Raw genomic sequence first — 14,079 nt, 5'->3', positions numbered from 1 at the left:
CTAAAAAAACATAAAGTTGTAGAGGGTATTGCACAACAAGTTAAGATTGGTGTTCTCTATCGTATGCTTTTGGAAGAGAAGCCTGATGATTTGGTCAAAATACAAGCAAAGTGGAGGGAGCTACTCGGAGACAATGATATTGAAGTTGAAAATTTGATTTTGCTGTCTAAAGATGTTTTGATGTCTGCTAATTTAAAAGCTCAATTTCTTAAAAGCTTGTTTGATTTATATTATACACCTGTTCGAATGTTAAAGTGGGGAAGAGGACATGATGGCAAATGTTTTCGCTGCAAAGTTGATAATGCAGATAGTGTACATATTTTCTTTTGTTGCCCGACACTTGCAAAATTTATTCAAGATATTGAAAAGTTTGTGTCTATAATCTTAAAGGTCAACTTAAAAATTACCCCATCTATGTTGATTTTAGGGAAGATCTCTGGGGATAGTCAAAATAATGAACTTTATCGTTTTCGATATATATATTTTTTTTATAATGACAGTAGCTCGATTATGTATTGCTGTAGAGTGGCTTCAAGAAAAACCTCCACTATTCCAACAATGGCAAGCACAGTTATACAAATTATATAAGTTAGAGTGGAGTCTCTTTTCGTTATCCGAATCAAGACGGAGAAAAAGATTAGGATGGAAAATATGGGGGACTTTTTCAGATTTTTATGAGGCTTAAAGATTCTATGTTGTGTTTATTTCTGTCTATATTTTCTATTGTATAGTTTTTTGCTTTATTTGTTTTGTGTAATGCTCGTATTCATCTTTTATCAAATTGCGGGACAGATATTTTGTCATGAATTATGTATTATGTGAATATTATTCTTTGTACTTTGGTTTTTGTCGTGTTCCAATAAAAAAATATATATATATCACTTGTAAAGACCTTGCACCCTACCTTGTGCTCTTCAAGGCCTCCTTATGGGTGTCTTATTTAATGTTTAAACGAAGGGTTCTTTCCTGTCAAAAAGGGTTATTTTTACATATTTTCCTGCAGGTTTAAAAGCTGCAGTAATAAGGCTACACGGATTTATACTGCAAAGGCATGTTGTTGCAGTCCACACATTACGTGTAACTTCTCATACCATTGGTTCATTTCTTGCACCATATACTATGGCTTTACTTTATAGTTAAATATATTAATAGGGGATTAGCCATTTTTACAATGATTTAGAGGTAGGAGCTCATGAAGCGGGTGTTCGACAGCAGAGCCCCTTTGTGCAGAGTCCAGAACCCAGCAATACAGGTAAGCAAACATTTGATAACCACAGAAATAGAGACACGTTCTCACAGATAGTATAATGGAAATTTCACAATTCAATCCCAAACTTTTCTGGAAGATTATTTAATGTCTCAAAGTCAATTTGCATCGATTTTCTGAGCTATCTGTACAATCTTTAGGAGGGCATACCCTCCAATTTAGCGGAGGCTAAAAAGATAAATGGCTCTGACTGCGAAAAACGTCACATTTTGTTACGTTCTTCTTGTACTATTTAATAGATGCATTTAGTTATGAATTGGTAAGATTTTTCAGTTAATGAAATTGTAATATAGATCTTCTTCACCTGCTTGCTAGGGCGGTGCATTGCACGGAAACTTCAGTGCAATGGAGACGATGATTGTGGCGATATGTCCGATGAAAAAAATTGTAAAAAAGTTTTTCGAACCTGCACCAATGAGATGGAGCAATACTGGGCAATAGAAAATCTCGCCAGTGGGTAAGTGTCATTAGAATTAAGCAGTCATAGGACAGAAACATTGCTAAGCAGGACAATTTATTCATAGATTATAGATGGTTGTAAACATTAAATTAAGGGTTTCTTCTATTATGCATGTATGTGTGTCTGTGTTTACACTCGCGCACATAAACGTGCTAACATTTTGAAGAATGCAAGGGTAGGAGTTTGAGAAATCAAAGGTCAATAATATAAAGTAAATAAACAATTTAACAAGAACGGTACAGTCATTGCAATGATTTTGACGCACTACTTTAATGTGATTCGATTGAATTGCATATTCTTTCTGTCATTTCAGATTAAATATCTTCACCAATCAATACGAAGGCCTAGTATTAGATCACAGGTATTATGCTGGTGGGTGTTCACCAAATTATATCCTTGACACCAGATTTCGAAAACCTTACAATGTAGACAGCTACCTCCCACAGGTAAGTATACGAACACGGTACTACTGTTGAAGGTGTTTGCTTGCTTATTGTAAGATAATATGGTGGTTGTGTTTTCACTCAATAGAATGTGCTATTCACAACTAGAAATGGATAGGCACAGTTCACTATATTCACAGGTCACTAGTTCCACCAGAAAGTGGAGTTAGTCTACAGAAGATTTATAGTTTGGTAATAATGTCCAAATACACTCTGCAGGTGGACTATAACAAAGAGGGCCTTCGGTGCCTTGTAGAATGAAAAAATCTCTCAGCTTTTTTGAAGGAAATGTTCTTACTGGTTGAGATGCTCACAGACAGGTTGTTTCAGCCTTTCTGAGTCAATCAATACTTTCTACCAAGTAGAAGTGGTATCTGCTGCACAGCCATTCGGAATGACTCTGGCACCAGAAACATAGACGGCCCATTGCAGTGTGAGTGGGCTAACGTTATTGCAGGAGTCATTGGGGCCCGCTGTTGCATACTGCCCGCTAATGCCCACAATTATTCTTTATGGACAGGCAGAAGCAAATGCATATCATTTTGAATGACTTAGGGATTTGCCACGGCTCTTATCTGCAGACAAAAAAAAATTATGATCATCCCCAGTTCTTAAGAATTCAAAACTTTGAACATGCACATTGGCCAATGAAGCCCCACTCCTCACCCAAAGAAAACCATCAACGCCCAAAATTAACATTTACAAGCATAAATGCATGGCCTCCTATTGTTTCTTGAAATTTCCAGTTTCACCTGTATTCTACCATCTCTCAGTCATGTACCTGCCATTTCAGGTGCAATATTATTTTGTACACAGAGAAATATAGCAACCAAGTGGCGGCTTGTTTCTGTAAAACAAAAAAAACAAATGGCCCTAATGCTCTGGGAGTTTCCTTCTAGCGTGAGAGGGTATTTTGAAGTGTTTTTTACTTACAACCACCAGACCTTTTTCGTGTGGGCTAAAGTGAGACAAATGTACTTTGGATTGGAAGTGCAGTCCTTCTGGCAAAGTGATGAGCAGGTCAAATGTTCCTGACGGTGGAGCAGTCTGCTGCTGGAATCAGTGCCGGCTTTAGCTCTGGTGGCGCCCGGTGCGGCAATCATTTTTGGAACCCCCATGCCCCATGACAGCCTCCTTGGAATCTGTCACTACCAACTGGCAAAAGTGCCCCTCATCTCTCTAATGATAAGCTATTGCTAAGCATTGTCCCCCCCCCCGAGGTAGGCGCCCCCTCCACAGGTCAGTGCCCAGTGCGACCGCACTATCTGCACTGCCCTAAAGCCGGTGCTGCTGGAATCCTGGTGCTTCACCTATCTTTAAATGAAGTCTTTCTCCCCCATTTTATCCGAGACCCATGTACCTTTGTGCACCATCCATAACTTTAGAATTCAGCAAGGATCTCATGACCAGGCATTGAGTGGACTAATTACAAAACAAAGAGTCCCAAATTCAAAAGCTAAGATCCCTAAGCACACTTAAATCATCAATTCAATAAACAGGAGAGAGAGATAAAGTTGTGTCAGCAAACACCACAAAATTGAAGCAGTGCCAAATAGTTAAAAAGGATAACTTGTATCTATTTATTACGTTCACATATTATAAGAGCAATACATTCCACAGGTTAAAAGCAATTCATACAATTTATACAGTAAAAACATTTTATACAATCAATTTTAAAAAAGATCAATTTTAAGAAAACAGAGGGCGACGCAGCGTTTCGGTGATTCAGATGATGTTCACCTTCATCAGGACAGTTTTCTAGACAGTAGAGAGAAATTTCTATTATTCAAACAATCGTGTGCTGCTGACAAAAACCCTTAGCGAATCTCTTTTACAACCCACAATTCAATATAAGTAACATTTTCCTACTGCGATTGTTCTAACAATTATTACAAGAATTTTAAAGATCTGAAAACTATTCTTATATGTAACAAACATCATAATTTGAAAAGACACATTAAGTATGGTCTATTACCTATTGAACCTTAAAGTCATTTTTAAATGGAAAAACATAATGATCATGCCTCTAGCTAGTTGAGGGTTTTAATTCCTTCGAGCTTCGTTATCACTGTTTAGATTGGCACAGAGAAAGGTGGGGTTATGATTCCCCTTTAGTGCACATTTGCTGTGAAAGGTAGTTTTATATAAAATTAGATATTTATATACATACTATAGACTACTTGTTTGTTAAATTGGGAATAGGATTCATATTCCTTCTGCTTACATACCACTGGATAAGTATTCAAGAGGGATGGACCTTCGTTGAAGCAACCGAGTGTTATGCCTAACTTACAGGTCCTACTTATAAGCATAAACAAGTACATGCTCACTTGGCATTAAGATCAGTACATTTGAATTTAAAAATACTTTGTCTTGCCCATGCAGTTGAATATTATTGTTGATAAGTCGGTGGCTCCAAAGAAGGTCCATCCCTCTTAAATACTTATCCAGTGGTATGTATACAGAAGGAATATGAATCCTATTCCCATTTTAACAAACAAGCACTCTGTAGTAGGTATATAAATCTCTTCGAGGGGGGCACGACGGCGCCCCCCCTCCACCGAAGTCTTTGGGGGCAGGGTGGCTCTTGGCCACCCTTATGGGCCAGTTCACGGGGAGTGCGAAGGCGCTCTCCAACTTTACTTCCTTGTGGGGGCAGCCCCATAGACCTGACCCACCCCGGGGGCTCATCTAGGATTGGTGGCAGAGCCCCACGTGCTTCTTCATCGGTCTGGGCAGGGGTCAAAGGTCGCATACCTTCTAGGGGAAATAACTTGGCCCCCAGGGTACCGATTTGCACCCTCTTTGCCTCTTCTTGCTCCTGGTGGCGTTCCTCAGCCACTGGGATTACTCTCTTTCGCCCTCTGGGTCTCACAGAGGAGGGATTCAGCAGGGAGCTGTCTTCACTGACTCCCTGCGCAAGCCCTTTACCTGGCTCTCCTCCTGCGCCTCTCTCCTGCTTGCGCAGAGGCCCAGGCTGTTGCACACTAGTCCTGGACTCCTCTCCTGGTGCTGTTCAGGATTCTGGAGCAGTCAGGGGGTTCCTCCTTCCAACTGCTCATTGCACCAGGCTCCAGCACCCTCCGCCTCAGCAGACCACACCCCAGAGAGAGCTCCTCCTCCTGTGCAAGTTCTTTTAAGAAGTTGGGGTGGGGCTGGCAGGAAGTCTCTGTTGGCCCTATCACACAGCATCACATCACTTATCTGCCCCTGCTCCCTCCTTCCTGCCCAGGCCTCTGGGCTAGTTCAAGATGGTTTCGTCCAGGGTCTCTGGCCACATGGTCTCTTAAAAATCCCCTTACCCCAGAGCTGCCTTTTCCCTGGTGCTGATTCAGAAAAGGGGGTGGTTCATCACCACCCCCTTTTCTGAATCGTTTTTGGCCACTATAGGTGTGGCAGGGTATACTCAGACATGAGTCCCTTTCTCACTGCACCATCAGGATTCAAGCAAGCCGGGCCGAAGACGGCTGAAATGCCAGAAACCGGTCCCCGGTAGCTTGTCTCCTTTCTGGTGAAGAATTGGCTTGGTAGTTTAGTCTGCCCTGTTCCCATGATGCACTGGGCCAGGGACAGACTGATTTGCATATATCCAGGTTCTGAGCTGGGATGGTGCAGTGAGATAAATAACGGTGATGGATCAAGCCCTGATCTTTGGACTGGGTAAGAGTGGTCTGCCTAATTCAGACACTCTGTTCATCACCACCCCCTTTTCTGAATCGTTTTTGGCCACTATAGGTGTGGCAGGGTACACTCAGACATGAGTCCCTTTCTCACTGCACCATCAGGATTCAAGCAAGCCGGGCCGAAGACGGCTGAAATGCCAGAAACCGGTCCCCGGTAGCTTGTCTCCTTTCTGGTGAAGAATTGGCTTGGTAGTTTAGTCTGCCCTGTTCCCATTATGCACTGGGCCAGGGACAGACTGATTTGCATATAGCCCGGTTCTGAGCTGGGATGGTGCAGTGAGATAAATAACGGTGATGGATCAAGCCCTGATCTTTGGACTGGGTAAGAGGGGTCTGCTTAATTCAGACACTCTGTTCATCACCACCCCCTTTTCTGAACCCCCTTTTCTGAATCGTTTTCCCTGGTGCAGCCTTGTCCCTGGCACCCAGTGATAGCTGCTGATGGTTGAGCCTGTAGTTCCATCCATCTCTTTTCCTCCTTGGAGAGGAGGCCTTTGCTCAGGGAAGAAAGATTATCAATCCAGGCTACTGAGGTCAGCCCTCAGCCAGGCCCTAGTTATGACTGACTAAGAGAAATATGACATTTCTGTTTGACCCAAACGCCGTACAAATATGACTTTGGACTCTGCAGAATACTTCTTCTCACACCCGTTACAGTGGATTTTAGTGCGTGTCTGGAGTCTGTAGGCCTTGTGAAAGTTAATCCACCCCATGGGCTCCACATCCTGAAGGGGAATAATGAAGTGAAAAACTGTAAAACACACTGTCTTTCCCTGGCATGTTTTCCCTTTGTATAACGCCTATTCCATGTCACCACCACATTCTGCAAAAGTTCTATCACCCCATTCACTGTGTAGCTGCTCCTGGACGGCGTACGCTAGAAATCGCCCCTGCGCAGCCCCTACACGTGTGCACACGCATGTACACCTGTGTCTGCATGTAACCAACCCGGTTTCCCTTACTCTGGCCTGGTCAAGCCAGGGGGACACCAGTAAAATCTCCATGCAGTCTCTTCCATCCTGAGTTCACTGTGGGTGAGTCCCAAATTATGAGGCTCCCCCACAGTAAAAGCTCAACAATTAGGTGCTCAGAAAGCGAAACATCCAGTCGGCCCATAGTGTCAGAACCACCTTCTACAAACTCCCCTTCCCTGTGCGGTCATGCATCCGCCAACGACCTTTTGGCAACTCTCTCTAAAGCGCTGAGAGACCGATGATTAAGGGCTATACAAAAATCAATTAACATTAACATGCAGTCATTTGTTCTTAAATTCATCATTGGCATTAAAGCATTTTATCATTCAATATACAATCTGCAGGGTCTATTTTTCTAATTTTACACAAGCTGCAAAACATTCTTGACCCAACAACTAGGAACTTGTGTGCTAGAGCCATAAGACTAAAAGTCCCAAATCCAGGAATACTTCAAGCAATGTCGTAACTCTCCTCAGCTCATCAATACAATGTCATGTGGGAGGTTGAATGACTTTCACATTTTTTAGATAACGTTTATTTGGGGGTACTGTACTCCTGGTAGCCCCCAGAGCAAGGTTGGAACTGCTGGTGGTGCCTTGATCCTTTCTCGCCAGCCCAGTGGTCTTATGGGGCAAGGCAATTTTCTTTGCAGCAGTGGGCAGCAGGAAAAGGATTTTTCTCCTAGTTTTTCCTTTTTTTAGGGTATGCATGTGTTGTAATTTATCTCTTGGTTCCTTCCACTCCTTTCTGTTCCCCCCTTGCCTCCTTCCCACTTGGTATGGCCCGTGCTGTCACCTGAAGGCAGCAATAGAATGTTTGATGTTGTGACGAACCTGTCAAGCTGGGAGCACCTATGTTTAATAGAACTGAATAAATGTTCTTGAACCTTACAACGTGTGGACCTTCATTACTACACTTTTGGCGACGAGGATGGATGTTCTTGAACCTTACAACGTGTGGACCTTCATTACTACACCATGCCTCTGTCTATCCTATGAGTCACAAGAAATGTGGCCTCCAATGGGCTGCATGAGAGACTTACACTGGCTCCCTGTCTCACCAACATTGTCCTTTGATGGCGTAGAAGCTGCCAGCTTGTTTTCCACCCATGGTCAGAGCAGATGGATTCCTGGGCCCAGATTTACAGAATCATCATGCAGCACAATGCATCAGCCACAAATGCTGCGCTGTGTGAGAAAGAGAGAGCAGGAGAGAGCCATATTTACAGAAATATGGCACTCTCCTCCCCTCTGCCCAGCGTTGGTGAAGAAAGTTGCTGCTGTGCGCCATTTACACACCTTTGCAGCATAGTGCAAGGGTGTCTACGTGAGACTAGCATTAGGTTTGTACTGGAAAATTACTCCTGCAGCACAAAAGTCTATGTTTAGATTAACCTTAAAACGTTTCCCACCTTGCATGTATGCTGTACATTGCAGCACACATGCAAAGTTGGAAAAGAAAAGAGAAAGGAAAGCATTTCTCTGTGAAAGTGACAGGTTTAAGTGGGCACTATTTTCTGATGCTAAATCTTGTCTACTTTTTTAAGTAAATAGAGCTTAGTGTCAGAAACTTTGGGTGCCTATTCACCACCCATCGTACACCCCTTTGACGGTACGCGCTGCTTTGCACTACTTTCAAGTGATTTTCCAGAGCTAAAAAAGTTTAGTGGCTTAAAGTAAATAATTAAAAAGATTTAGCGTAGAACTGTGTTACTTTTGCCATGCAAACACAATTCTAATACTTAGTAAATATACTCCCTGTTGTGCTGCACCTCCCTGCTCCCCACAGACATGGGTATGGAACTTGGCTTCCCTTAGAGCGGATTCTTCTGGAGTACAGGACACTGATTCAGTTGTCTTTGGTCCATGAGACATTCATGGACCTTAGATTGACTACAGCAAAAAGGCAAAACTGTATAGTATCACCATGAATAGTGGTACCCTAGAACAACAGTGCTTGAGCCTTATGTTTCATGCTTCTAGTGCCTCTGGAAGGGTTGCATCCAAACAAGAATATGGTGGAGAGAGTAATTGGTTGGGTCGCACATCTGACTAACAAATTCAAAGAAAAGGGGACCTTTCCTTCAGTTCTAGCAGAAGCCCACAAAGAAAAATGTTGCCATAATTTGGGTATTTTTTAGTAAGGCGTTGGTAGTAAAAAAATCAGATTTATATAAAGAAGCGTATAAAAGTGACTATTGCAATATGTTCGTGGACCAATGAGAACTCGTGTTTTCTGTGAGGCAAATTATTTGAGTTTGAATGTTTCGTATGCATGAAGAATACAACTTTCAGTTCATATGTTACCTTCCTGTAGAGAAGTTCAAGTACAGCCCAGTTAACGCTCCGAAAGTTTATACCATAGCATTGCCTTCTTTGTAATAAAGTGTAGATGCCTGATAAACCTATCCTAGCCTTTATAAATTACCAAATTCTCCAGCCTTGGCAAAACTACTCATATACACCTAATCAATTCATCTTGGAGGTGTTAAATCAGAAATATGCATGTAAAATAACAGCAGCATACACGCTACTGTACCACATAGAGGGAGATGGGGCACAGTCACAGTTGTGAAGAAATCGTGTTGATGTACTTTTATTAAAAACATTTATGATGTGAGTGTACTATTCACTTGTCGACGGGATAGAGAAAACAACTATAATACGTGGCCGAGCAAGGAACTCAATAAATAATTAATTTACAATTCAGTAATTGTGTCGCAGTATCTCTGAAGGAAAAGTCCCTGCTCTTAATGGGCCCTTGGCTCCAGACCTTGGATGAAGGTAAGAATTAATCAGAAGCTACAAATCAAAACTCAAAATTCAGGTTATAGATAAATAGTAAATTCTTGGGAGTCAATGGTGAGATTTTGATGTGAGTTTAAAGGGTTCTATTCAATATCTTTTTGTGTTTCTTGATTAATAATCAATACATTATTTTAAAAAACAATACAGAACCTGAAGCATAAAATGTGTTCCATATAGGTAAATGCCTAAATCCCTATTCTAAATCTTAAAACAAGAAAAGTATCTTGAACCTATAAATAATTTGAAATCGAGAGGCGAAAGCATGAAGCTTTAAGCAGTTCAAGTAGCACTTCTCATGAAGAGAAGTTTAGAAAATTCAGTGGAGTCTCAGAAATTATAGCATAGATTCTGGTAAGGGAAAATAAATGGGTCTTAGCAAATAGCTCAGCAAAAAACTTAGAAAGGTCTGCTCAGAACGTAGAGCTTCAAAGAGTCTGTTTGAAGAAAGCGCCATACTCTAGTCTAGGAACACTCACTAATATATAATTTTGATATCTTTAACTAATACAATTTTTGCCATAATTCAATTTCATTCACCAATGGGGGCACGATATCTTCATGGGAATGGAGAGCTTCCACTGTCTACGTTGTCCTGAAACAAAGACTTGCAGATTATTAAGTGTTAAATGCAACATTTCTGCCAACATTGTACAAGTCATGGTTTAGTTCCTACTGGTTAGCGAAAATGTTCATGACTAGATCAATCATTCTTTGATGGTATCCATCCCTTTCTCACATATTTTAACTTACAAATCTTATTTATGAAGAAGCATTTAGATAACATTGTAACTACATTAATTAGTATGCTATATTTTATTCTATGAGGAATATCTCCATAGGAAGTTCAAAACCATCGTTTTCTTTTATCATGTTGGTTCAACACACTTTATCGTTGAACTCTTCTTGTCCTTACATTTCTAAGAAGGCTGGCCTAATGATTAGTAAAAAAGAAAAAAAAAAGAAACTGCATTCAGAAGCATTACTAACTTAACATGCCTTGCTATAAAAGCATGGTGCTCCTATTTGCCATGTAAAAATGTGGCTTCAAGTTTTTAGGTCTTCATTAGACTTCTACATATTAATTTGGTTTATTAAAAGTGTTTTAACATGTATTATGTGGCAAAGCAGATACACATTTAGCAGGCACTGGCAAGCAACCCATTTTTAGAGATAATGTCTATTAAGATGACTCGGTAACTGATGATAAAAAGAATAGCATCCTCAGTGACCAATCATTGAAGTATGATCAGTTTTGAAGGATAGAGGTTCACTTAGCTGTTTCAGGATGACACAGATCCTTGGTCAGTCATTCAAGGAAACACCTTAGTGATCAGAAATATGTGGTAGTAATCAGTATGAGCCAAAGAAGGATTGCTATCCTAACAAATAGGTATGTACTGACTCAGAGCTACTCACAGTCAAATCAACAGGAATTAAGTGATTTGGCAAAATCAGTGATGCATGAATGGTATTTTGATTAGTGAAAAGAGCCTCCATGCTGTGGTACACTCTGATATAAAAGACTCATTCCTTCATGGTCTAGAAACTGCTAAGAGAGGGTTGTTACAATGTTGACATAATACTGAAATAGTGTTATGCAAACTATATGACTTCACCTGTGAACAAAGTATCTTCTGCTCTGCATCTGCTTATATCCTTTGGCAGATATGCATTCAAGCCTGCCCGATAGGTTTAGAGTTGGCCACCACTTGAACATCCCAGACTGCTGTAATCAGAAAAAATGTGATTAGTTGCATACGTATCCTCCTTTAGCATGCTACGGAAGAACAAAACTGGACTAGACAACCCAACTAGACCAACCTCTCCCACAAAACTACCATGCTCCTCTGGTAAAAGTAATTAAACCGGACACTTGGACCCTATTCAATATCCTCTTCCACATATTCACAAGGAACATGTGTGGAATACAACGCGATTCTCGAGCTAAAACTCATGAGGTCCAAATACCACCTATATTTAAAAAAAAAAACAACAAAAAATACAATGGAGGAACACTATATCTGTAAGGAAACAGGTTAGCCTTAGGGTAAGGGTTTCACTAAAGCTAAGGGTACGGGAGATGTTTCGTTTTAGGATGAAGGAATGAGGAAAAAGATTAAGGAAGTGTTAGACCGGTCAGCCTTAGGGTGTGCTGCCATCCACCATTTTGCTTTCCTCCTCCATTTTTTCTGGTTTTGGTTTTGCTGGCCTTGGTTATTGGCAGTGCTAAAGTGCATGTGCGCTCTCCTCTAAACATGGTAATATTGGCTTATCCCCAATTGGCACATTTAATTTATATATACATCCCCAATAAAGTGGCACTACCTGTACCTGGGGCCAGTAAATTACATGCTATTAGTGGGCCTGCAGCGCTGATTGTGCCTCCCACTTAAGTAGCCCTTTAAACATATTTCAGGCCTGCCTTTGCAGAGTCTCTGTGTGCAGTTTTAAAACTGCCATTTCAACCTGGCAAAATAAACTTCTTGACAGAACCAAACCCTCATTTTTAATACATATAAGTCAACCTTAGAGAAGGCACTGAATAAATACCACAGGGGCAGAGTAAAATGTATTTGAAAATTGGGACATGCACTTTTACATTTCCAGGTAGTGAAAAACTCTTATATTCGTTTTTCACTACTTCAAGGCCTATTTCACCATTAGGATACCATTGGGCTTGCCTTATTACATTTTTTAAGTGTAATTTCCAAATTGGGAGAGATAATCAGTAAATGTTTAATGTCTCTGAATTCCTAATTTAAAATCCTAGTTTATGATGACGTTGGATTTTAAATTATAATTCAGAAAATGCCACTTTTAGAAAGTTTTCATTCTTTTGCCTTAGCCATAGGGTCCCTGTCTCTGGTCACATGACTAGGTGTATTTGTGTATTCCGCCTAGACAGGCCCACACAATGGGAGTTTAGGTGTGACTGGATGGGCCATCAGTGATCGCAAGATGGGAGAGAGCAGCCGGGCAGAGCCTCACTCACACCTGAATAGGCTGTGTCCTGTCGCCACATGAAGGAACTAACTACCCTACATTATCACTTCAGCCAGCTTGGAGACAGGGCAGGGGAGGCAGGGAATTCCTTGCACTTCAAAGCCACTGTTTAGAACTTTCTTCCAGCTTCCAGAACCAGGGCACCAGAGTAAAAAAGATGGACCTCAGACACAACAACTTCAGTACACTTCTGGACTTGTAGACACTCTGTCAGAAAGGAGGACTGCTGTGCTGCTGAAGGACTGACACTCTGCTGGAATGCACCCTGCTGTACACCTGCTTTGCTGTTCTGAACTTCTGTTTGCTGACCCCAAGCCTGGGTGAGAAGTACTGGACCTGCATCTCTTGAACCCACAACCCAGAATGACCACAAGGGCCAGGTGACTGGCATCCTGATCAGATGTCTCAGGGACACAATAGGCTTCCAACAACCTTGCAACTGCACCTGGACTATGCCATTTGTGAATCTATCCTGCCAAGTGGTGCCACCCCAGTCTTGGACCCTTGTAAGTGGGCCTAACGTGCTCTGGCAGTCTGTGGACCCAGCAGAAAGGACGTCTCTTCTGCTGCATGGTGCAACCCTCAGTTGAAACAACTCATCTCCGCTACTGTGTGGATTGAACCAGTCACAAAGGCTCACATCACAGCTGCAGCCCACATCGCCTTTGAAACTTCTACAACGCGATGCATCCTCGTGCAGGCCCTTTCATCACTCATCAACAGCTGCCTCGATTATGTCTCCCGATTCAGCATTGCAGCCTCACAGCTCTTCAGAACTGACTCATTGCCCTTGCTGCACATAACATCCATGACACCGGACTTCGCATCAATCCCTGTTGGCGGGCTCTACGATGTAAATGCAACAGGATCTCACACTGCAGCCTCGCCGCATCTCAAAATCAACCCATCTCCTCTCCTGTGCGACACATCCAAACAACGCTCCGCAAACCAGGACTGAAGGTAGTTTTGTCCAGCAGGCCTAACTGGGTCCGTGTAGACGGGATGCTTTTGTTAATTTGTCTTGGTCCGATGCAAGCAGATATCCACAGTTGATGTGTTTTCCCTGAAAATGCTTAAAATTCAATATCTATGGTTCTACTAATTGGATTTTTTGTATTTAGGTCTTGTTTTCCTTATTAAACTAAGCTCTATGGGGCCTACTTACCAAGTTGTCATGCAGTGCAGTGTAATGAGTCACCAAGCTGCACTGCACTGCATGACAGAGAGAGTGCAGGAATAAACTGTATTTAAGGCAATATGGGGATTCCTGCCTTTTCCTCTGCTCTGGCTCTCTATTCGCACCCTCGATGCAACACAGGCATCCTTGTACCATGGTGCAAGTATGCCTACATTGCATGCAGGAGTGTTTTTTGTTCGGGAATTGGACAACTTCCTACACAAAAACAATCCTGAGAGGCATTGTCCCCTTTCTACGTGTGTTG

At 41.8% G+C, this 14,079-nt stretch overlaps 1 protein-coding gene across 1 annotated transcript in view; it reads left to right on the top strand.

Annotated features, from left to right (window-relative positions):
* C8B (complement C8 beta chain) overlaps window positions 1-14,079 on the top strand; it is a 313,544-nt gene that overhangs the window by 162,028 nt on the left and 137,437 nt on the right. Inside the window, exons 4-5 of the mRNA XM_086952797.1 lie at window positions 1,583-1,724; window positions 2,041-2,173. Coding sequence (XP_086808923.1) covers window positions 1,583-1,724; window positions 2,041-2,173 — 275 coding nt within the window. The remainder of the gene's footprint in view (window positions 1-1,582; window positions 1,725-2,040; window positions 2,174-14,079) is intronic.

This window comes from Lissotriton vulgaris, chromosome 1_1 (assembly GCF_964263255.1).
Source record: "Lissotriton vulgaris chromosome 1_1, aLisVul1.2, whole genome shotgun sequence".
NCBI lineage: Eukaryota > Metazoa > Chordata > Amphibia > Caudata > Salamandridae > Lissotriton > Lissotriton vulgaris.
This window is presented reverse-complemented; position numbering and strand designations above follow the sequence as displayed.